The sequence below is a fragment of the Rattus norvegicus genome, chromosome 17 (assembly GCF_036323735.1).
Source record: "Rattus norvegicus strain BN/NHsdMcwi chromosome 17, GRCr8, whole genome shotgun sequence".
Classification (NCBI taxonomy): Eukaryota; Metazoa; Chordata; class Mammalia; order Rodentia; family Muridae; genus Rattus; species Rattus norvegicus.
In genome coordinates, this window is record NC_086035.1 from 1,545,691 (window position 1) to 1,567,262 (window position 21,572).

Genomic DNA, 21,572 nt, shown 5'->3' on the forward strand with positions numbered 1-21,572 from the left:
GATTTCTGAAGTAACCTGTTGAGGAGAAAGGCCCCTTTGCTGGGGCCTCAAGGATGCCAAAAGTAATATACATGAGTGAACTGCAGCCAACACTACCCTCCCCTGGACCGCTCTTGATTCCAAAGGGAAGAAAAGAGCAGGTAGCTCTAGGTAGTTGTGGGTTCACCTACCCCGTTCTCAGTTTGCTCTTCAAGCACCAAAGGCTTGCTTCTTACTGTCTTGCTATGTCATCCTTGCCCAGGTTCAAGTATCTTCACTGAAAACAGTTTTCCCCAATTTTTAGGTAGGAGACTAAAATAGGAACACATATATTTCGGTTAGATGGATAAAGGACTTGTGTTTTCACTAAGGTCACAAAAGCTGTGTGTCTGTGTCTTGCCTTCCACTCCCAATGGAGATGCTTTGCTGTGTCCCTCCGTGCCCAGACCTCTTCCAAGACCCTATGCTGACTTCTGTATTTGGAACTGAGCGCCAAAGAAGCCTCTAGTATCACACAGATCACTGACCATGCACTCAACACACACCACTCCCCACCCCCCACAAATGAGTGTGTCCTTAACAGCCTTAAGCAAATTTAAAAGGAGCAAGTAGCTAAAAGTGCTACAAGCAAAGGTCTGAGGGTCTTCATTTAACCTCCTCCCTTGAAACACCAACTGCATAACAACCCATACACACACAGAGACAGAATTTTTCCCACCAAGCTAGCAGAGCTGACAGCTTTTTACTAGGGGCACCCAAAGGCCCTTTACATAGCCCTTTATTTTTCTTAGCTCCTTTATCTTTTATATTCTAGATATTTCTATTTGGAAATAGAGCTATTTCTTCTGCAGTCTTCTCACAGATGAAGAGGGAGAGCCTTAGATACCATGTCAAGGGAGATACAGGTCTGCTTTTGTTGTCTTGTGGGGAAAGGGTTCCTCTCCCACCTTTCTTTTTTTCTTCCTCACTCCCTTCCTTTCTACTCCCCCATTTCTTATTTGATTTCCTTTCCCTCCTTTTCCCTTTCATGTTCTCTCTCTCTCCCCCTTGTTTCTTCCCTCTCCCATCTTTCCTTCTTCTTTTCCCTCTAATTTGTTTTCAGTTTCTCTCCCCTTCTTTTCCTTTTTTCCTTCCTTCTTCCCTCTCCTCTTCCCTCCCTCCCCTTCTTCTCTGTCTTATCTCTCTGCCTCCCTATCTGCTTTTCTCCCTTCCTCTTTCTTTCTTTCTCGTTCTCTCTCTTTCTTTCTTTCTTTCTTTCTTCCTTCCTTTCTTTCTTTCTTTCTTCTTTTTCTTCAGCTATGACTCAGAGTCCAGTGTTTAGTTAACACTCATTTTTAGTTCATTTTGACTAAAGCTGGTTGGCAGGAAACCTATTCCTACACCAGCCTTATTCACAGGTTTGTCCAGCATTCCGAACCTTAATTAAAGCTCTTCAAGTGCAAACATTCTGGGAACTCAAATGACCCTATTAAAAATATCTCGTGGGGAGGGATAAATGGTAACTCCCGGGATTATTATTATTATTTAATAATTTGTGGGCTTAGGCATGTCCCCACACACACCTAATCACAGTCAGCTTGAAGTAAGAGCCCACAGGCTGGTTTTGGGAGCCAGGGTGTGGCTCAATGGTGGGGGTTTGCCTACCTACCTAACATACAAAGGTTGGTCAGGTAGCTCTGCTGGAAGACCATCTAGTGAATTGTTAAGTTGTCACCTTGACCCCTTGCCTTCCCTTGACCCCTTTCCTTCCCTTGACCCCCTTCCTTCCCTTGACCCCCTTGCCTTCCCATCTATAATTCGTCTTTATAAACGCCATCCCCCAGCTCTATGTGAAACACAGTGTATCCAGGAGTTTAACAGACACATGCTGCTCTAATCTGAATCGGCCCTTGTAATTCAAGGGGAGAGGCAGGACCCACCAGCACCTCCACCCCAAACCAATCACCGGAGATTGCCCGGTACAGGAAGGCAGCGTGGGTGGGATCATTTGGGTGGTATCCCCCAAAAACCACAGTAATTGGAGGGGAAAGGAAGCAAATATCAATTATGATCCCTCAGCCAGTTTCCCAGCTTAGATTCCAAGGAGCCCCACCTTGGTGTCTTCAGAAGTGGCTTCCCCAGACAGACAACAAAAAACAAAACAACAAAACAACACCCCCCCCCCACATCCCAGTACTCTGATAGGTCACTTTTCCTATAGAGATAATGATAAACCCACGACCCTACTGTGGGCCTGGAGATTATTAACTGGATCACTGACAGCCTCTCAGCGCGTCCTGGCTATGCCAGCAGGGAAGGGTAAGGTGCTGTCTTTTGGTAGCCCTGGGAGCGCCCCCACCCCCCTTTGAGGCTGCGGAAGATGCTAAAACGCACTTCCTCGCTCGCTCAGCACATCCTCCTCCCCAAACCAGGGTTCTGGAACCACTGCCAAAAGGAAGGCAGCCACTCTGAGAGGGGAGCGCCGGCTGGCGACCGAGAGGGCCCCGGGGACCCCCCGCACTGCAGCCGCGGGGGGCGCTCAGGGGGCGGCCAGAGCTCGCTAGGGCTCGCCAGGCCGGGCGCCTCCCAGGACGGCTGGGAGGGCAGCCTGTTTACCCAGGAGGGCTGCGCTGATAGCACGTTCCTCCAGTTTACTTTGCCTTCCTTGGGTTTATTGTAAAGGGGTAAAGTTTTCGGATCCGTCACGTGACCCTGACAGGTCCTGCCTATGGCGCGGCAGACCACCCACGCCGAGGGCCATGGACCTGCTTAATAGAAACAGGCTTGTAATTGTGAGTCCGCGCCGCACTCCGCCGAAAGCCTGCGGCGGCCCCGCGCGCCGGGGTTTTTACACTTTCCGTTCCTTTTGTAAAGACGGAGGAGGAGGAGAAGACGAAGACGAAGACGGGGGGGGGAAAGAGAAGGCGACAGGGCAGACAAAGAGACCCGCGGCGACAGGGCCTTGGGGAGAAGAAGAGAGACAGGGAGAAGAGAGAGCCACGCAGCACCAGCCAAGGGGGGCTCCGGGAAATTAATAAAAGGAATTGATGTGAACCTCACGGCCAGCATCCGCGCCATCCGCAGCTGCGCTCCGGCCAGGGGCTGAGGCCGGCTATGGTAAGTGTGCTGGGTCTCCGGGGATGCCCCTCTCCTAGCCAGGACCCTACACTCAAGCAGGCGAGGAGAGCAGGCGGCGGGATGGATGCGGCTCCGGGGTGCAGTATAGGGGACCATGTCCACACAGTCGCCTGCAGCTCGCACGCCGGAACCCCTACCCCCACGCCGACTCGGCAGGGAGAACGGGCTGCGGCACACTAGGAGAACGGCTCCGGGGGGATTTCCCACGGAGGGGGTCGCCTGGGATTCCATTTGCACGCTTGAAAGGGTCGCCACCCTGGCTTCCGCTCTTTGAGCCGGGTGGTGGCTACTGACTGGCCGGCACAGGCAGCGCGGCTATCGAAGGGCTAGTAGCGAGACTGACAGCGCCGGGGGGGGGGGGCGGCGGCAGGGGGCTGCTCAAGGGTGCGCGCGCGCCGCAGACCCTTTTCTGGGCACAGGGGACGCCAGCTGGAGGGGACCCACAGACCGACAGGTAGAGCGGGCGGTGGCATGCGCAGACACCTGGCTGAACGCAACACCTAGAGTGGAGAGATGCACCTTCTCAAAGGCGCGGACTCCTCCCTGCTGCGGTTGGTGGGGAGAAAAGAGGCCAAGGGCGCTTTGAGTTCACCGCCTGGCTTGGGTAGAGGAGAGGGGTGTGTGCTGACTCCTGCGCCTACGGAATCGGGCACTCTGGTGCCTGCCACCCATTAAAGAGGTGGGCGGGTGGCGCAATGCCCAGAGCGCTGTGTGCGGCCTCAGGGGAGCCTGGAAGTGGGTCTCACTTATCCAGACCCTCATGGAATGAGTTGGTCCCAACACAGGGACCCTCCTGTTCCCAAAGATTGCTTTGGGTAACACGTGGTATGTCTGTCTTCATGTATTGAAGTTCATGTTTAAAATGCCTAGTGTGTTTCTGATGTCAGTGTTTGTCGCATAAGAGTCTTGTCCAGGAATGACATCAGAGACCCATGTTGTCTTGCACCAGGGTGAGACGATTATCTTTCCTTTTTATCCTTCTTCCCTCCCTCAGCACTAGGCAGAAATAATGAAGACCCTTACTGGGTGCCTCTAAATAGTTAATAATTTGACTACTGAGGTCTTGTGGGTGCCTCTAAATAGTTAATAATTGGACCACTGAGGTCTTGTTCTACAATAGTCATTTTTCATCCTTCTGTGTGTGTTCGGATTTTTTTCTTCTTCTTGGCTCCAGTTCTTCAACATGCAATTAGTTGCCTCCACAAAGCAAGACAATGCTTTCTGGTGTCATCCTTTGTTACTGTAACTTATTATTTCTGGGTGGTTCTTCAGAATACATTGTTGCCTCAGGTGCATTGTGTCCCATGTTGTAAAACAAGGGCCTTTCAATGGCGAATGTGTGTGTTCCAGTTGTCACCCAGCGTCCTTCTACCAGGCAATAAAATGCCTTTGAATCCATGATCTTTTAAAATTAAAATGTTGAACTAAGGTGACACCAATAGACCCTACCATCTTAATATAGCAATTCTCAATTTTGAGTATTAGCTTTACTTTTAAACTCATTGCGAAAAGTGTGTCTAATTTCTGGTTATAGATTTCTGTCATAATCTGACAAGCTGTTTGAACAGGAGTTAGCACCATTTGGAACTGTTTTGTGAAGAGACTGTTTAACAGATTGCTTTCGATTGTCTACAGATAAGAAATTTGTAAGATAAATATGGATTAAAATGCCTACCTTCCCTGTCCCGCTCCCCCCCCATACACATACCTTTTATTTTCTACAGCCTCTGTCACAGTGTATAATGCCCCATTGAGACATGTAGGCGTGATGTGTAAACCGGATTAGGAGTATGAAAGAAAGACACACAATAAGCTGGAATTGTTTTACTTCCCTTTCATTTCTCATGCCTATATCTCTAATAAATTTGCTCCAGCAGTGGGTCAAAGGGATCATGTTGCTCAGCTTCTTTTTCACCCAGGATCCAAAGACAGGGAACATTGAAATGCACTGTGTGCTTTTTTTTTTTTTTTTTTTTTTTTTTTGCCAGAGTCAGCGCAGGGTGCAGATATATTAGATACAGACAGAGAGGTATGGAGGGGAGAGGAGAAATGCCTGGGATCTGAGTGTTTCAAGAACACATCTCTATCCACTAGAGTGGAACAATAGCAAAGGAGATATTTAGAGAGGAGGGGCGGGCACTCGGTATAGGGGTCCATACTGATCTTTTTGACAAGTTAGTTCATTGAAAGCTCTGCAGTTGATGACATGCTTAGCAAAAGAATATCAGTAGCTTTTTGGTACTGCATAAAGCTAATTCTTCAAGTATTTAAACATGCAGTGATTGACTGAGGCATTTCTGGGACCTTCTGCGGGCACCTCCTCTTGGCTACCCTCCCCATCCCCCAGCTCACTGTAGGCTCCTGGGTCTGTGCTGTGGACCTCTCTCATTTACTCCTTTGTGGAGTTGGGAGCAGCTTCCCATTAAAGGAGATCAGAGGTAATTAGCAGCATTATTTTGACAACTTGGCTAGGGCAGTTCCCCTTCCTTCAGCGGGGGGGGGGGGGGGGTTGGTTGGGGGGTTAGTAAGGACAGGAAACAGGAGGTGGAGAGATGTGAGGGGAGTCAAGCCCAATGGTTTTACACTCTTGTGTTTCTGGATCTTTCTTTACCTCCTCCCTGAAACCTTTTTTAGGCTCATTTTCTGCCATCTCCTTGCACAATATGTATAAATAGACAGGCTGCACAGGGCTGTATAAATACACAGACATTGGTTTCTACAAAGAAAATGGGGGTGAAATGGTGGCAGATTGGCTTAAGATTTAACTCTTATCTAAGCTGCCTTAGAACTGCCAAGGCCCTATCCCATCACTCACATCCTGTATCCTGGGCTACCAATCCATACATAGAACACTACCCCCTCCCCACTTTCTCCTACCGTTGTGACATCCATCCACCAATCACCACACCCACTTTCTCTCTGCACCCCAATCCTTGCAATAAGGATACCGTAGGATTTAGTATCATACTTGCAATTCTTTGAATTTCTGGAAGACTCTTGAACTTGATGGGGAAAATTATGACTAAGCCTAGGGTCAAACTGGAACATATTTACCGCTATGTTCGCTCATATGCTGCAGAAATGAGCTACATGATAGTGGGTCTCTTAAAGATTGTCAAAGTTCTGAGAAGCCAGTGAAAAGTTAAACCTCAATATGGCTGGCACTCAAAGTTTCAAACCACTGGAACATCCCAGCTCGAAAGACAGATGTTTTATCTCAAGTGTCGTCCTAGCACTTGGACAATCTGATGTCATTTTTGGGATGTGTGTGGTAGGGCTATGGATATCTGAAGCACTGAAACAGAGGGGAGGAGACAGAGAATCCAGAGCATTGAAGGAATCTGTCCTGGACCGTGATTGGAGGGGGTAAAAATGACAGTTTATGTTTTCAGTTGAACTTGAGTTGGAAGCGGGGATGGTCACTCAGCGCTGGCTTCACAGAGACTGGCAACCCCTGCTGGTCAAGGCCCTAAGCTCTCGGTTACTTGGGGAGCCACCAGGCAGAAAGACCCTTGAAGGGGACCGTACTGCCAGACACCTTAGCAGGCCCGATTCCTCCACTCTGCCTCTCAGGTCTGTGGAATCCTTGCAGTTAGCTGGAAGTTAACAAACCCGGTGTGGCTCAGCAGTCCCCTGCACAGGGCATGCATATTAAAGCCCACAAAGCTTACAAATGTAAATAAGGGTAGATTGATTAGGAACAACATTATCGCTGAGAATGTCACACTGACATGCATCAGCAATGAGGCAAATTGGGGGCAGCCTCAGCCCTGACCACCCAAGTCGAGCAGTCTTTTTAGACTGGCTCCTCTTCCCTTTCTTAAAACGTTACAGAAACAAGGCCAATTAGATCCCCAAAGTAATTCATCTCTATGAAGAAAGCAGACCACAGGGGAAGCGGCGGGTGGGGGCTGGGGAGATTAAGATAGCGCTTGTTAGAGAGAGCCTGGGGATTGCGTCCTGAAACCTACGGGTAGAGTTTACAGGTCAGGACCATTGTCTAGGATGCTGAAAAGTTAACCTATCAAACTGCGGGCGTGGGGTCGCAGAGCGCTGCAAACCTCGGGGTTCCATGTTCAAAACGTTTAAGAATTAAGTCAAACGGAGGGAAAAGCGCCCGAGTGGAAGAGGCTTTGCATAGCTAAGCTATAGTTTCATCCTAGAATCCAAACAGCTATACTGCAACCAAAGAAGTAAAAACCTGGAAGGGGGAACCAGTAAATGGTTAAGAGTAAAATACAGTAAGGAATTTGAAAAGACAACTTTTATACATCTAGGTGGTTACTTTGCCATACATTCAGCCAGCTTCAAATTAAAAAAAAAAAAAAGGCTGACCTTTGAACTCCAGGTCTCACCCTCAAGTTTCGAAAAAACAACCCAATTTCCAAGATCACGAAATGTGAAAGCTTAAATAGTAGTAGTCTGCCCCTTTCTGCTTTCTGCTGATAACCAAACTACTTGTCAGAGAGTCTTAACAGCTCAGCACTTTACTCGCTGTTAAGGTCTTTCCCCTCACCCCGCACGCCTTTGCAGAATTTCTCAGTTCTTCTGAAATTCAGTCATTGGAAAATCACGTGCTTCCAGGTGTTAGGACTTTTCTAATTTCCGTACTGGCCAGGCACCCAGGTCCTCTCCCTTATCCTGTGAGCATCCCCAAATGCATCTACTTGGTCTCTATTCCCTCAGATTCATCACCCCACCTCAGAAACCGAACGGATTCCGCAGGTTTGAGATTCAGGATGGCAAGGCGTCCTAGGGAAGCCCGGAAGGAGACAAGGCTAGAGGGGAGGCTGACTGGGCAGCGATGAAGGACTGCAACATGATGGGGGTGGGGGAGACCTCAACTCCCACCCCCACCCCCACCCCGGGCCCTAGGAGCCGGGTGCTCCGCTGGTGGCCGCGCGCCCCTGCGCGGCCCCTGTCTAACCGCAGTCGGCGCCGCTGAATGGAAGGGCCGGAACGCAGCCATTGGCCAGCAGCGGAGAAGCCGCGCGTTCATTGGGCAACGCGAGGGGGCCGGGCCGCCTTCAGGAATGTACTACGGCGTGCCCAGCACGTCTGTCCGCGGCGGTAGGGCGCGCACACAGCCCCGGGCCCGGGAAGGTTGTGCGTACTGTAATGAGGGCTGGAGCGTGCAGGTCAGCGCGCGGACCCTGTTACCTGTGCGCCCTCATCAAGAGCAGGCCGAAGACTGGAGCGCGCGGACGCACACTCACGCGGGTGCGCGGATGGGCCTCTTGCTCCGGGTCACGTGGTGGAGTAGGCTCCGCCTTCTCCCCGCTCCTCCCCCTTTCCCTCCATCTGGGTTCTTTCTTTCCTTTTCTTTCTTTTTTTTTTTTCAATGAACACACACCGTGTGCATCTTAAAGCCACACTGCCCCATTTCACGGGTTCATTTGGCTCCTCACTACTCCGGTTCCCTCTGCATTTCAAGTTGGAAAAAAAAATAGGACGTAACAGAATCTGGTGTTCCTGGGTCTGGTGTCTACTGCGGGAAGGAGGAACTTCAAACTTACAGGAGAATGGAATGTGCTTTCTTAAGAGTTGTTATTATTTTTCTTAAAGAGCGTAGTTGAGTAGACAATTTAAAGTGTTGCTGGCTCCAAGATTCACTCCCCTCCCCCACGTCGCATTTTTGTTGTTGTTTTGTTCAACAGTAAAGTGAATCCCCTGGATGTCTTGGTGACACTGGACGCAATATCAGGACAAATATTAGCGATCTATGAACAATATGTTTAAAATGAATTCCACATCAAAGCCTTTATTCTCTCCTACGTCACGCTATTAAATGTTACAGGATGCGTATCGAGCTTTATTTTTTAAAAAGCTTAAAACTTTCTTTTAAGAATGTGATTAATTAATGGGGGTCCAGATGAACCCTAAATAATCAAGAAATCTCTCATTTACATTTCTCTGGCCTGCTGAAAAGATTTGCTTCTTTTTATATGTTCAACATTCGAATAAAAAATCAGACTGTGTCTGGCTTCTCCTTATAGACGTGTTCAAATTGGACTGTGCTGTTGTGTATTTGGGGGGGGGTGCTAGGGGAGTGTGAGGGGTTTTAAAAAGGGGTGGCTTTTCCCAACATCTTTGCTCGCCTCTTTAACTTTCCATTTTGTTTATCTTAATACAAGGCGTTGTTCCCTGCAAGAGTCTAAGTCTTGCCTTTGGTTATAAAAGAAAAGAGGAGAAAAAAAAATTGGCACACATTGGCGCACTATCCACCACCCTGTCATTATTGGTGCAGGCCTGGGAATTCAAGCCGGACCTCCCAGTATTCGCTGCAGCTTGAGGCCAAAGTGCCTCTAAAAGGGTTTTCTTTGAGGAATCTCAGAAATTGTTTAAGCGCTTAAAAAAATATTACATATCCCCCCTGTCTATTACGAGGCAAATGCTCCTGTGTGAGCGTGTGCGTGTGTATGTGTGTGTGTGTGCGCGCGCTCGCTCGCAAAAAGCGTCTCAAAAAAAGAAGACACTGTTGAAAAGAAAAGAAATAAGAAAGAAAGGAGGGGGAAGCATTCCTTAATGGAAGTATTGCATGCGAGAAGGTTGGCGCTGGGCGAGCGCCCCCCCACCCCCAAGCCTGGGATGCACACACGGGGGTTGCCTACCTGGGTGGTCTCTCTACTTTGGTGAGCTGTTGCTAAGCAGCTAATAATAGTCATGTTTGCTGAGTAATTTCTGCCCTCCAAGAGCCAATCGCGTCGCAGAAACCCAAGCCATCTGACAGCCCCGGGGGCGGGAGTTCCAGCCTTTTTCTCTTTCGCTCGCTCTCTCCCCCTCCACCCCCTCCCCTCCTCCTCCTCTTTCTCCAAATGGAGAGAGTTCTTTTTTTTCTTCTTCCATCTCATCTATTGAGTCAAGGAGCTGCTGCGGCCGCTGCCCGCTGCACACACACAGAGCGGAGTCCTCAGGTCCCGGTAGCGAGAGAGGCGCGCGGCGCGGGGGCAGAATGGTCCAGCGGGTCGGTGAGGAGAACAAGAAAGCAGAGTCCGGGACCGAGCAGCCACCGCGAACCCAGCAGCCCGAGAGCGAGCAGCCGCTTCAGAAGCCGCCACCGCCAACTCCAGCCGCAGCCGCACCAGCAGCAGCAGCGGCGGCAGCCCCGGCCCGGCATCGCTGAGACCCGCCGGGCACCGTCGCGTCGCCCGCAGCGGGCGCCGAGGGAGCCGGCGCAAGCGGCGGGGGTCTGCGCGCGCCTTCTGCCGTGAAGGGGTCGCGGCGCGGGGCGGGGACGTCTGGGGGGGACTTGGGGACCGCGAGGCGCGCCCTGGAAGTGCCGGCTCTCGCCTTCCCGCGAGCTGGATGTGGGCAGCGGCGGCCGCAAAGACCTCGGGACTCACGCGCAATGTGGCAATGGAAGGCTCAGGGTCTGAGTCCCCGGCAGCGGCCACGGCCGCAGCACCCGCAGCGCCCGCCGTGTGAGCGGCAGCAGCGGGTCTGTCACCCGGAGCCGGAGTCCCCGGCCGCCAGCAGCGTCCTCGCGAGCCGAGCGCCCAGGCGCGCCCGGAGCCCGCGGCGGCGGCGGCAACATGGCCTCGGCTGGTAACGCCGCCGGGGCCCTGGGCAGGCAGGCCGGCGGCGGGAGGCGCAGACGGACCGGGGGACCGCACCGCGCCGCGCCGGACCGGGACTATCTGCACCGGCCCAGCTACTGCGACGCCGCCTTCGCTCTGGAGCAGATTTCCAAGGTGCACTTCTGTCCCCTCCTCCCTCTTCACTTTCCCCTCTTCTTCCTCCTTGGAATCCCTTCCACACAGACACACACACACTCTCCTGAGAAAGCAGCAAAGTGAAGGTTGAAAATTTCAAACTCTCCCTCCGGACTCCGGAGGAAAGGGCTGTCTGAGGTCCGCAGGGGGTGGAGGGGTGCGTGTGTGTGAGTGTGTATGTGTGTGTGGTGTGTGCGCGCGCACACGCCCTCCCTGGTGTGCCTTTTCCGGAGCTTTGGAAACCGTCCGGAGTGGACCACCTCCAGGGCGGCCGCAGTGCGGCACTGCCCCGGGCCCCAGCGCCCTTCTCCCGCGCCCCTGCCCACGGTTGCAACCTAAAGTTCGGCGTTGCCACATTTCTTAACCTCTTTGAGGGGGAGGCGGAGTGGAGAGAGGCGGAGAGAGACAGAGGGGAGGGAGCCAAAGTAAAGGTGGTTTCCTTTTTTGGCAGCCGGTTCTGCTTTCGTTGAGCTTGAAATCTTTGCTCCCTTAAAAATTATTCTCGGGAGAGGACGTCCCTTCTCTTCTAGGTCTTGGGCCGCCTCTTCTCCCAGCCTGCCGGGGAGAGGGGCAGTTGTAAACAAGTTGCCACCTTAAATCTTCGGTACGGGTGTGCTGAACCGCCGGGTTCATTGTGTTTACGAGGCTGGCTGAAATGTGTGGAATCCGGGGAAGGCAAGCACCTAGCCTGGGGCCCGCAGGGGCCCTGGCCAGCACCGGGGCTCCGCCGCCCCGAGAACAGCCTGCGCCCAGCCAGAACCCCGGTCGGCGCCGGCCTGGGCCTCTTCCCTGTGCACTCGGCATTTTTAAAGAGTTCACCAGGAGGGAGTGGGAGAGGAGGGAAAGATCCTTGTGGCCGCCCACTTCCGAGCACAAATAGTGTAAGTTGCAGATGGCTGCCGCACTTCCTAACTGAGCTCCCGCGGTGTCTCCCAAGGCTGTGGAAAAGTGTGTAGAGCGAGCTCTGGCTGCGGGGCTTACCACGTGGACCTCGCTTACAGCCACACCAGGCCGGGACCAGATGGGCCACGGTCGCTGTATATTGTCCCTAAGTGCGCTTGCGCCCTTTACCCGGCCTCCGGGGCACCGGAGGAAGCCACAGGCTGGAGCAGGGGAAGGGGGGACGTGTTCTGGGGGTTCTTTGGTGTTGGGCTTCTCCGCTAGGATCACTCAGGCCCTCCCTCTCCCAAGTCCCCGGTACTAAACCCTGGCTGCTGTTGACGGCTTCTCTGTTAGCCTTTCTCCCCAGCGTCCTAAGTCTCATTCAGGGTTAGTGCTCAGGCCATGCGTGGGGGCGCCCCCTGGTCCCTAGAGTGCAGTTCCCACGCTGCAGTCTCACAGATTTACAACCAAGGCCCCCACGCCTCCAGGGATCCCTCTGGACTGTCCTGGTTCCAGTCCCGTGGGCGAGTCACTGCACCACGGGCGCCCACGCCCCCCACTACTATCCAGAGGGGATCCCCTAGCGGGTGTGCGGAGACAGCGATTCCCCGGCGTTCACTCCTCCCTTCTGCTTCGTCCCCAGGGGAAGGCTACTGGCCGGAAAGCGCCGCTGTGGCTGAGAGCGAAGTTTCAAAGACTCTTATTTAAACTGGGTTGTTACATTCAAAAGAACTGCGGCAAGTTTTTGGTTGTGGGTCTCCTCATATTTGGGGCCTTCGCTGTGGGATTAAAGGCAGCTAATCTCGAGACCAACGTGGAGGAGCTGTGGGTGGAAGGTAAGCGACCCGGCGCCGCTAGTGCGTCCTTCGTCTTCCTTCCCTTTACTGCGTTTGATGAAGATATTTGCCAGCATCCACCTAGAGCCTCCCTGTAGCCAACGAAGTCCTTGCCCGCACCAGGGGCGACTGTTTATTGTTTGCATGGCTGGCCAGCAGCCAGGCCCGCCCGACAAAGGCCGCGCTGTAATCTACTCGGGGCGCTTTGCTTTGCTAGGTGTGGTGGGAGAGAGTGGCGGGGGCGCAGGGGCCCTGCGCGGGATGGACCACTCCGCAGGGCCGTGGGGGTGGTCCCCTAGACCCGCCACAGCCGCCTGCCTGGCTTTGGCCCGGGAGCCGCGGCCCGGGAAAGGCCTCTCTGATCCGGGCGCCTGGGCTCAGCTTCTTCCCCCCCACCCCCCACCCACCCACTGCGTCTGCGGAGAAAGGAGAGGGGGGTGGAGGGCAAGGCCACCCCTCTGGCTGCAGGGAGTGTGCGCGCCCCCGGGGCGCGCAGGGGGCGGGCGCCGCGCGGGCCTGCAGAGGCGGCCGCGTGTGTGGTCCTGTTTTTGGACCGCTTTCAACTCTGGGGGAAAAAAACATTTGTCTCAAGGTACAAAAGGCGGGGGGGGGGGTAGTTGAGAAAAATAGTAAAGCACAAACTGGAACGCATGTTTGCAAAGTAGATTAATGTTTTCTCGCGAGTGGGGGGCTTTTTAAATGGAATTATTCTTGGGGGAGGTTGCGTTTGTCAGGCTTGCAAGAAAGAGAGGTGTGTGTGTGTGTGTGTGTGTGTGTGTGTGTGTGTGTGTGTGTGTTTTAAAAGAGCGCAAGTTTGATGGGAGGGGCCATGGAAGCTTCCCTTGTGTGGGGTGTGTGTGTGTGTGTGTGTGTTTTATCCAAGTGTCTCGATTTGGGGGGAGGGGTTGGGGACCAGCTTTATAAAAGGACTTGTAAATTGAAAATAGGTTTTTCATCCCCCCCCCCCCCCACACACACACACACATCCACCACCATTGAAGCTTTTACTCTCTTTGTGATTTTAGGCTTTCCTTTTTCCTTGGTTCTTTGTTAGTTTCTCAGTTATCTCTTTGAAAAGTACCAGTCCCTTGTTTGAAAACATTGTAGCTTCTGGCAAACACTGTTTGGGCATCAGAGTAGTTGGGCAGATGTTTCAACCCCAGGTATCTGGTGCATGCCTACTACAAGCCACCCAGGACAGAATTTTGAAACCAGAGTTAATGAGTAATTCCTTAAGTGACCAGTTTCAGAATGTGCTTGGAAACTAACCTTCCAGAATATTCTGTTACCTTAACTTTCAGTGTTTTGCAAACTAGTGGTGGAGTATTTAGTTGGAAAGTGACAAAATAATAATGCTAATTGTTAAGACTAGAGCACATTCCTGCCTTAAGTAGTTTGGTTAATGAATACAAGTGCCTTTTGGATTGATTCCATTAGGTAATTTACCCTACTTTGCTTCCTTGTCATTGGTAGTTCAGAGAATAGTTTTATTGAGCACTCACTATGTCCCTAGCAACAAAATTTCTTAGTATCTATACTGTTTCTGAGCCTGTGCTAGGCACTGTGATGGAGACACTGCACAGTGCCCTTGTGCTTCAGACTACAGGAATTCAATGCATTCTCACTGAGTATAGGTTCACACTTGAACTGGTTCATGAAAGTTATATTAGGAGAAAAATGCCGTAGTAGAAGTCTTGAGGCAGGCCAGGGGTACTGGAGAGACAGGAAGCAGGAGAGGCTACCCCCTGCAAGGCCTCGGAAAGGGAGGTTAACCACCAGATCCTAAGGTCCTAGGCACAGAAACTGACCAGCAAGGCTGTAGAGTAGAAATTGAGCGAGTGGCTCCGTGGCTGGCGTTTTCCACAATGACCTTGTAACTGTTTGGTTTTCAGTAATTGGAAAAGCTGTTTCCAAAGATTTTAACAAGCTCACAGAGGTAGTAGAGTTTTCTTAACATTGTTTCAAGAATGACAATAGAGGAAGAGCAACTCCACCTGGCTAAGTGGAAGATGTTCAGTAAGGAGGACACACCTGAGGCATGCCCTGGCCTAGCTTTTGGCATCTTGATGATTTTTCTGTTTTTCTGCTAGTACAGCTATGGAACCTAGGGCACAATTATGCAAGGCAAATCCCCTTCCTCTGAGCCACATCCCAACTCTATCTAGGCTCAGGTTTTCTTTCTGCATTGCCATTTTAGTATGGCTCATTGGTTCTCAGGCCTGACAGTTTATATCTGTTTTTTGAGCCACCACCATATCCCATGTAGTATGTGTTTTCACCTTACAAGTCAATAAAATACCCATGAGTTTATTTTTCTTTCATATCATGGACACATACATACATATATATATGTATATATATATAATGTTTCACATAACAGTTGTCTCTTTCTTCAAAGAAGAATCAGATGATAACTAGGAGTATGGTCTGCAGGTCCCTTCATGTTCCTTTTGCTTTCCATATACTGCCTTGGCCTCATTCATTCATTCATTCTTGCCCTTGCAAGAAGCAAATATTACAAATGTAGGTAAACTTGACAAGGAGAGCATTTGATATGGTATATCAAATTTAGTGTTCATGTCAGCAGTCAGAACACTGTGATTCTTTGCTTTTAGCAATAAATGTCTGATGGTTGTGGTGGTCAGTGAATTAAAATGATCAGGAGGCCCAAGCTTAGGTTCCTGGTTCCTTTTTGCTTCAGTCTCAGATAAATTCTTTTATCACCGTCAGCGAAGTCATCTGCTACAGGGTGCTCTCTTCAGGTTCAGGGTGTGATTGCTGGAGCGGGGGGTGGGGTGGGGATGGGGGGCTGCTGTACACACAAACGAGGCAAGAAGAGTCTTACATGCCCCTAGTTAAGCAACAGAAGAGATGAGAGACTTAGGATTTAAGGGACAGGGGAAGCTGGGAAACTGAGGGACAGTTTGGAAAGTTTAGACCTGTGATGAGTTTCCTCTGTGCTTGTGTATATGTGTCTGCACACAAGCTTACTGGGTGTATTTATCTGCCAAAATGTTTTTAATATAGCCAGCAAATTAAGGAGCCTCGTTGACATTCATATCCTGGCCTCGCCTTTTCATAAGTTGACACCCTGAAGAAATGTAGCTTACGAATCTGTTCACCACAGGAAGAAGCCATTTTCCTTGTTCCCCTTGTCACAAATAACACCATCCATGCATGCATGGGTGATAGCTTTTTTTGTTCTGTTAAGATGTTGGTATAATGATTGCCTTCCAAGAAACTGACCGTTATATGTGAGGTACCACCCAGAGTTCTTAGGATGTCAATGGAAGCTTACTTGAGAAAGGACAGAAAAGGTTGGTAAAAGACCCCTGGTGTAGCTGGGCACCTAAAACACACACACACACACACACACACACACACACACACACACACACACAACCAAACACGGTGATTCAGAAACATAAACACATGAGTGGTTATTTTGAAGTAGAAGTGTTGGGTCAGTGTGGGTTCTCTGTGCCTACCCTGCACCAGGCACTGCCCAAAACTCCTGAGAAACATTGGTGGCAGTCTGTAGACCAATCAGTAAGTAAAATAGTTCATTGCCAGAATGTTGGTTAAATTGGGGCAGGCTTCCATGGTGGCCCCAGGCTTGGGAAGGTGGAGGTGAGGGACATTCTAGGCAGAAGGAAGAGAATGGGTGAAGGCTCAAAAAAAAAAATTATGGGTGGCCTTCCGTGTTCACCTTCCAGTGATAGGGTGAATGAAGTAAGGGGTGAGTGTCTGGTAACTTGGATGGGCTACAGGGGCGTGTGCCATGGACAGCGGCTGGGGCCTGCAGGCTCTTGGAAGATGCTGTCCTGGGTCTGTGGTTCTGGTACCCTTCCTGATACCAGAAGTACTTGCATTTGCTTCTCTGGGACCTTCCCCATTTGTCAGTGGCATTTCTTCCTTTTGGCAGACCTGTCCTACCCTCCTTAATAAATTTTTCATTGCTAATTCCCTTCCCCCAATCCCTCCAGGCTCTCTGTCACAAGTTTGTTGTCAAGGTACTCCTGTGACAGGATCTTCATTTATCTCCCCGAGATAAAAGCTTAGGCGGCCCCTGGCCTCCTTCTCTGAAAAGGGCAACAACCTTGAAATGACTCCATATTGCCTTAGTGTTTGGTTGTTAAAAGCTTTAAGGCAGTATTAGGGAGGAGGATGAGAGTTATTAAAGAGAAATGGAAGGATCTACTTTTTTAAAAAAAATACTCATTTGATGGGCAGTCACACGCTCAAGTCTGTACTGTGTGCTTTCTGTGTACTTGGCACAGTTAGAGCTGTCAACCTTCATTTGCTGAGCCATGGCACTCTTGCCATTTGGATCTGGATAATCCTCCACTGTCAGAGGCTATGCACCCTCTAGGGGTGCCCTGCAGAGCCCTTGGACTCTTCTCACAAGGTGCCAGCAGCAAGGATAACATCCCCATTCATTGCTAGATGCCCCAGTTGAGAACCACTGAGTTGAATGATGAATGATTGGGTAGAAGACCTGGGCTTTGCGGGTCTAATTGGGTCTTCAAAGGCACGGCTGTGTGTGCGTGTGTCTGCACAGTTTGATGAACAAGAGGTGGTCATTCCAAGAGCAAATGCACACACAGTCGAGGAGCAAGCAAGTTGTTGGTATTCCCTTTGTTCTTAGAGAAAAATAAATGACAAGTAAAAAGCATCAATTAAAAAAAAAAAAAGGGCAGGTGGCTCAAGTATCCCACACACAGGGCAGTTGGTGGGCTCTGAACCTATCCCTAGGCCGCCCACCATTCTTGACCTGTCACAAGCCAGTTTGGACCATGGACTGTTTCAGATGCATCCAGCGCTGCTTGGAGCTTCCAGGAGATGACAGCTTCCAGATGTATGAGCTGCCTGGTTCGTGTGTTTAGGTTATGCACCACAGCTGATGCTAAGATTAATGCTGGCTGGAGAGCTCGGGAGATTGGTCTGCTTTCCACGATACCATGTTTATATTTCATTTGGATTTCTCCTTCAATGCTGACCTGCCAATGACCCCCGGGTCCCCATGCTCTGGGGGTAAGGTACTCGCCCTTGCTTAACTTCTAGCTGGAGGGTAAAGAGAGGGGGTTCCAAGTTCTGTAGGGAGGCTAGGGCATGCGGAGAGGGGCTTCTTGTGGCTGCCTCCCACACAGTGAGTTCCCAAGAGTGAGCTCCTGAAGATTGTGCTGTGCTCAGGAGGTGATGCGCCAGGGTTTTTTAATACAGTAATATTTTACAGTTATTTTGAAGGAAACCAGATTTCATGGAAGCCATTTTGCATGAAAGTCTTTTACTTCTTAGCAACACTGTTTTGACAATGGGGAGAGGGGACGGGAAGTGAGGAGATTATCTGTAAAAATCACTATATCCCTAGTATTCTCATATTGAACTGTTATTTCCAGTGACTGCTACAGCCTCCTGACAGGTTGCTTTCTTTCCTCTTCCCTCTTATCTCTTGTCACCCACCCTCAGCCCCCTTGCTTCTACCCACTCACTCCTAAACTGCTCAAGTCCATTTCCTCCCAAGTGGATCAAATCTGAAAAGGTCTTCTGTTTGGTCAGTTAGGAAGGAATTAGTAGATGGGTTGTTTTGCACAGTGGGGTGGCGTTGGCCGCAAAGGCATCGTGTACTCTGGCTATGTTGGTCTCCATGGAGCATTTTGTTGGGTTCTGATCAGCAGAGAAGCATTGCTTTTCCTTTTGAGGATTCCTGACAGTTTTGCAGACTTCTAAGTAACCTTTTATAAGGTAACTTCAGGACCTATGAACATGTTCTTCCTGAGTGTATAAAATGGCCAGAGTATATGAGTGAATATATTAACCCTTGTCCTTCTTGTGGCATAGGATGTTAGGGAGAACTGGGACCTGTAGCATCTCTGAGCTGCTAAGTGAGACACACGGTGATATCTTACCCAGACGCCACACTTCAGCCTTTCCCTAAGTGGAACACCCACCAGAGCCAGTGGGAACAGGAGCTTGGATAGAGAGAGATAGAAGAGGACTGATTTTCTTATCCAAATTTTGGCTGACCCCGTAGCCTTACATGTTTCATCCTCATGAGGTCTCTGTTGACATCCCAGAGATCAAAGGTCCTTCTGGGGAAGGCAGTTCAGAATGGACAGAGGAGGAAACTCTTGGAATATTCTCAATGGGAACATTTTTTGAAGCACAGATAACAATTAGGATTGCCCTGGAAATAAATACAAACCCTTCTGTTGTTGTTGTTTCCTGCTAATCTCTGGATTTGGGCCCCTTAAAGGGTTTCTCTTTCAAATCAGATTGTATATCCTTTTATTTTAGACTGATATTCCCTTTGTGTTACATAGTATCAATTCTTTTCTGCATGTCAGCATCTAAGATGTAGCAGGAAAAAAATTAGCTTAAACAGTAAAATGTTGCTATTGAGAGACTGCCTGAATGTTGGCAGGTGTGCAGGAGCCTATTGTCCAGAAAGTTGCATACCATCCCTTTCCCCTGGGAGGGAAAGTGTTGGGATTTAATTGGAGTTTAGAGCATAGTTGGCAAAACAGTTGCCTTGTGTTAGGGAAACCATTTCTTGGTTGACAGTCAGGTACCTGCTAATGAAAGACTGACTTTGTTGGAGGGATTTAATGTGAGGAGGCAGGACCTTACTTGTAATCCTGAAGTCCAGGTGTGAATTGGCTTGAATAGTCCCCAGTGTGGAGGTGGGTCCCACATGGAGGACTCACATACCTGTGGGTCCCCATGTAGAAGTGAGGCTGGTGAAGAAGCAGGTCCCCATGCACATCACACTATATGCTTTATGGCCAACTTCGTGAAAAGCAGCAGCTGTGAATGTACTCCATTTAGCAGCTGAGATGGTTTCCAGCTCTTGACGAGACATGGACAGAAGAAAGCAAAAGAAACTGGAAATGGGCTTACAGTCAGTGTGCTTAAGGGCTTCTGGCTACTAGCTCAGGGATCCTGCCCAAAAAATGCCAGATGTATTACATAGTCAAGCATTGCAATGTAAACACTGCTCTGTGCCACGAGGCAGGGTGGTCCATCTCCTACTTAAGAAAAGCAGGAGACCCAGAGGAGCAGAGCAGGCCCTTGGCTCTCTGACCACCGAGCACAGTGATTCAGTTTGAGTTAGGGGCTGCACCATCAAGATTTTGAAGTCTAAAACCCAGATAAAGGAACACCTTGAAAGGCAACTGACAGCCACCTGTGTTCAGATGCCATAAAGAAGCAACTTGCCTCTTGCACAGGAGGTAGGAGATGTGGCTCAGTAGTATATAGCACTTGCTAGCATTCCCAAAGCTGTGAGTTCTAGTCCTGCCAGTGTTCTCCCCTGAAAAATAAAAGTTGAGTATGGGGGTTGGGAATGAGTAGGAAGAAAGCTGCATCCTCCAAGAAGTATCCTTAAGTTACTGTGGATATCATTCTACCCATCTGCTTAAATTGAAAGGTAAGGGGAAGCTAGGCCAAGAGAGGCCAGTTCTCTGGACCTCCTACAGTGTCAGAGAAAGCCTGCTGGGTTGGCTCATCTTGGTTTAAGCTCAAGATTTATCACAAGGCTGTTGTGATGTAGCAGTGGGAGGTGGCTCAAGATACCTTGTCAGATGCATGGCTTACCATTCTGCTGTGCTTTCTAGAGGGAAGTCAGGATACTGCAAAAGGCCAAGAGGGGGAGGTAACTGGGCACCTCCAGCTACTGTCCACTGAGGTGTGTTTTTACACTGCTGCAGACAGTTAAAGATTGGAAGGTCTAGAGAGACCACAGAATTTGTATTCAGCTGTCTTCTGAAGAACCAGACTCACAGTTAAGGGGGGGTTAAAAAAAAAAAAAAAAGAAACATGTTTTGTGAGTTAGGAGGAAATCGGATTTTGGCGATTGTTAAAATAACTGCTCTAATATTTTCCTGGTTTAGGAAATCCATCCGTAGCATGCTCGGAAGCGCCCCTTTAAGAAATGGTAATAGTAAAAACAGGAAATTTGAGATTACAGAAAATAGGGGCTTCTTGACTCCCTGCCTTTCCCTCCCCCACCACTCCCCCTACCCCCCAGTCTGCCAGTCTTCCCCACCCCCACCTCCCACACTCCTCAGTTTCTTTTCTCCTTTAGTGGGAAACAAGAAACCATCACAGGATAGAGTTAAACATCATGCTTGCCTCCATTTAAATATTCTAAGGAAGAAAATACCAAGATAATTTTTTCTTGTGCTGCCTACGAGATTATTTCTTCTAACCTGCTTCTCGGTGTGTTCTTGAAACAATATTAAGTTTAAAAGGTGTCAAATATGCTTCATCATTTTTAACCTATATATATATGTGGTCCAGGGAAAAGCATGTCTAATACCTTGGTCAATTGCAACCCACACTTGCAATTCGAGAGGCTCTGGATTAGGAGTAAATATCTGTTAGTTGCTCTTTCTAGAGATTTGGGGGATAGGATGACCCTTTTTTTTCCTTCTTTTTTCTTCTTCTTCTTTTTTTTTTTTTTTAAAATAGGCTACAGTTTCACATGGGCTCCCCAAAGAAACCTCTCTCCTTTTTTGTTCCCCATACCAATTGATTTATCATTTTGCTTGCAAGCAGATCCAGAATGTTAGGGCAAGAACACACTCACTTTTTTCTCGTAACTTTTTTGTTGCGGGCCGAAACCAGTTGACTTGAATAAATTTTTCTGAGGCCTGAATGTAGCCAGCAACGTGGAAAAATCTTGCCATTCAGGGCCGTCTGAATGTACATTTCAGCCACACAGTAAGCTGCATTGGTAGGCACTGGACTGCTAAATACAACCATTTTTCGCAGCAGCGAGTTAGACAGGTGATTAGCATAATTAGCACGGCGCAGCCATACATATGGTAATGTCGAGTGTGTAAGTGCCAGCTGCGGAGTAAAATTTATGTCAGGGGTCGGCAGGGCTGTGCGAAAGTATTGTGTCCCAGCTGCAGGTCAAGGCCGCCAAAGCTTACCTCCTTTTCTGTCCTTGGTGAATACGCCAAACAGAAGAGAAAGACAGAAATATAACAGATAGTGCTTTGATGGGACAGCTCAGTTCTGTGCAAGGGGGACTGTCCTG

At 49.7% G+C, this 21,572-nt stretch overlaps 1 protein-coding gene across 7 annotated transcripts in view; it reads left to right on the forward strand.

Moving 5' to 3' along the window:
• The first annotated feature begins 2,758 nt into the window (after positions 1 to 2,758).
• The window catches only part of Ptch1 (patched 1), a 65,013-nt gene continuing 46,199 nt past the window's right edge, over positions 2,759 to 21,572 (forward strand). For 2 of the 7 annotated variants that reach the window (XM_063276787.1, XM_039096135.2), the window contains exon 1: positions 12,563 to 13,118. In XM_063276787.1, the coding sequence (XP_063132857.1) occupies positions 12,584 to 13,118 (535 nt within the window). In that variant the 5' untranslated portion in view covers positions 12,563 to 12,583. Of the gene's footprint in view, positions 3,076 to 8,024; positions 10,788 to 10,856; positions 11,690 to 12,333; positions 12,527 to 12,562; positions 13,119 to 21,572 lie in introns of those variants that run through there. The other 5 variants (NM_001389256.1, XM_063276788.1, NM_053566.3 and 2 more) reach the window with 5 other exon arrangements.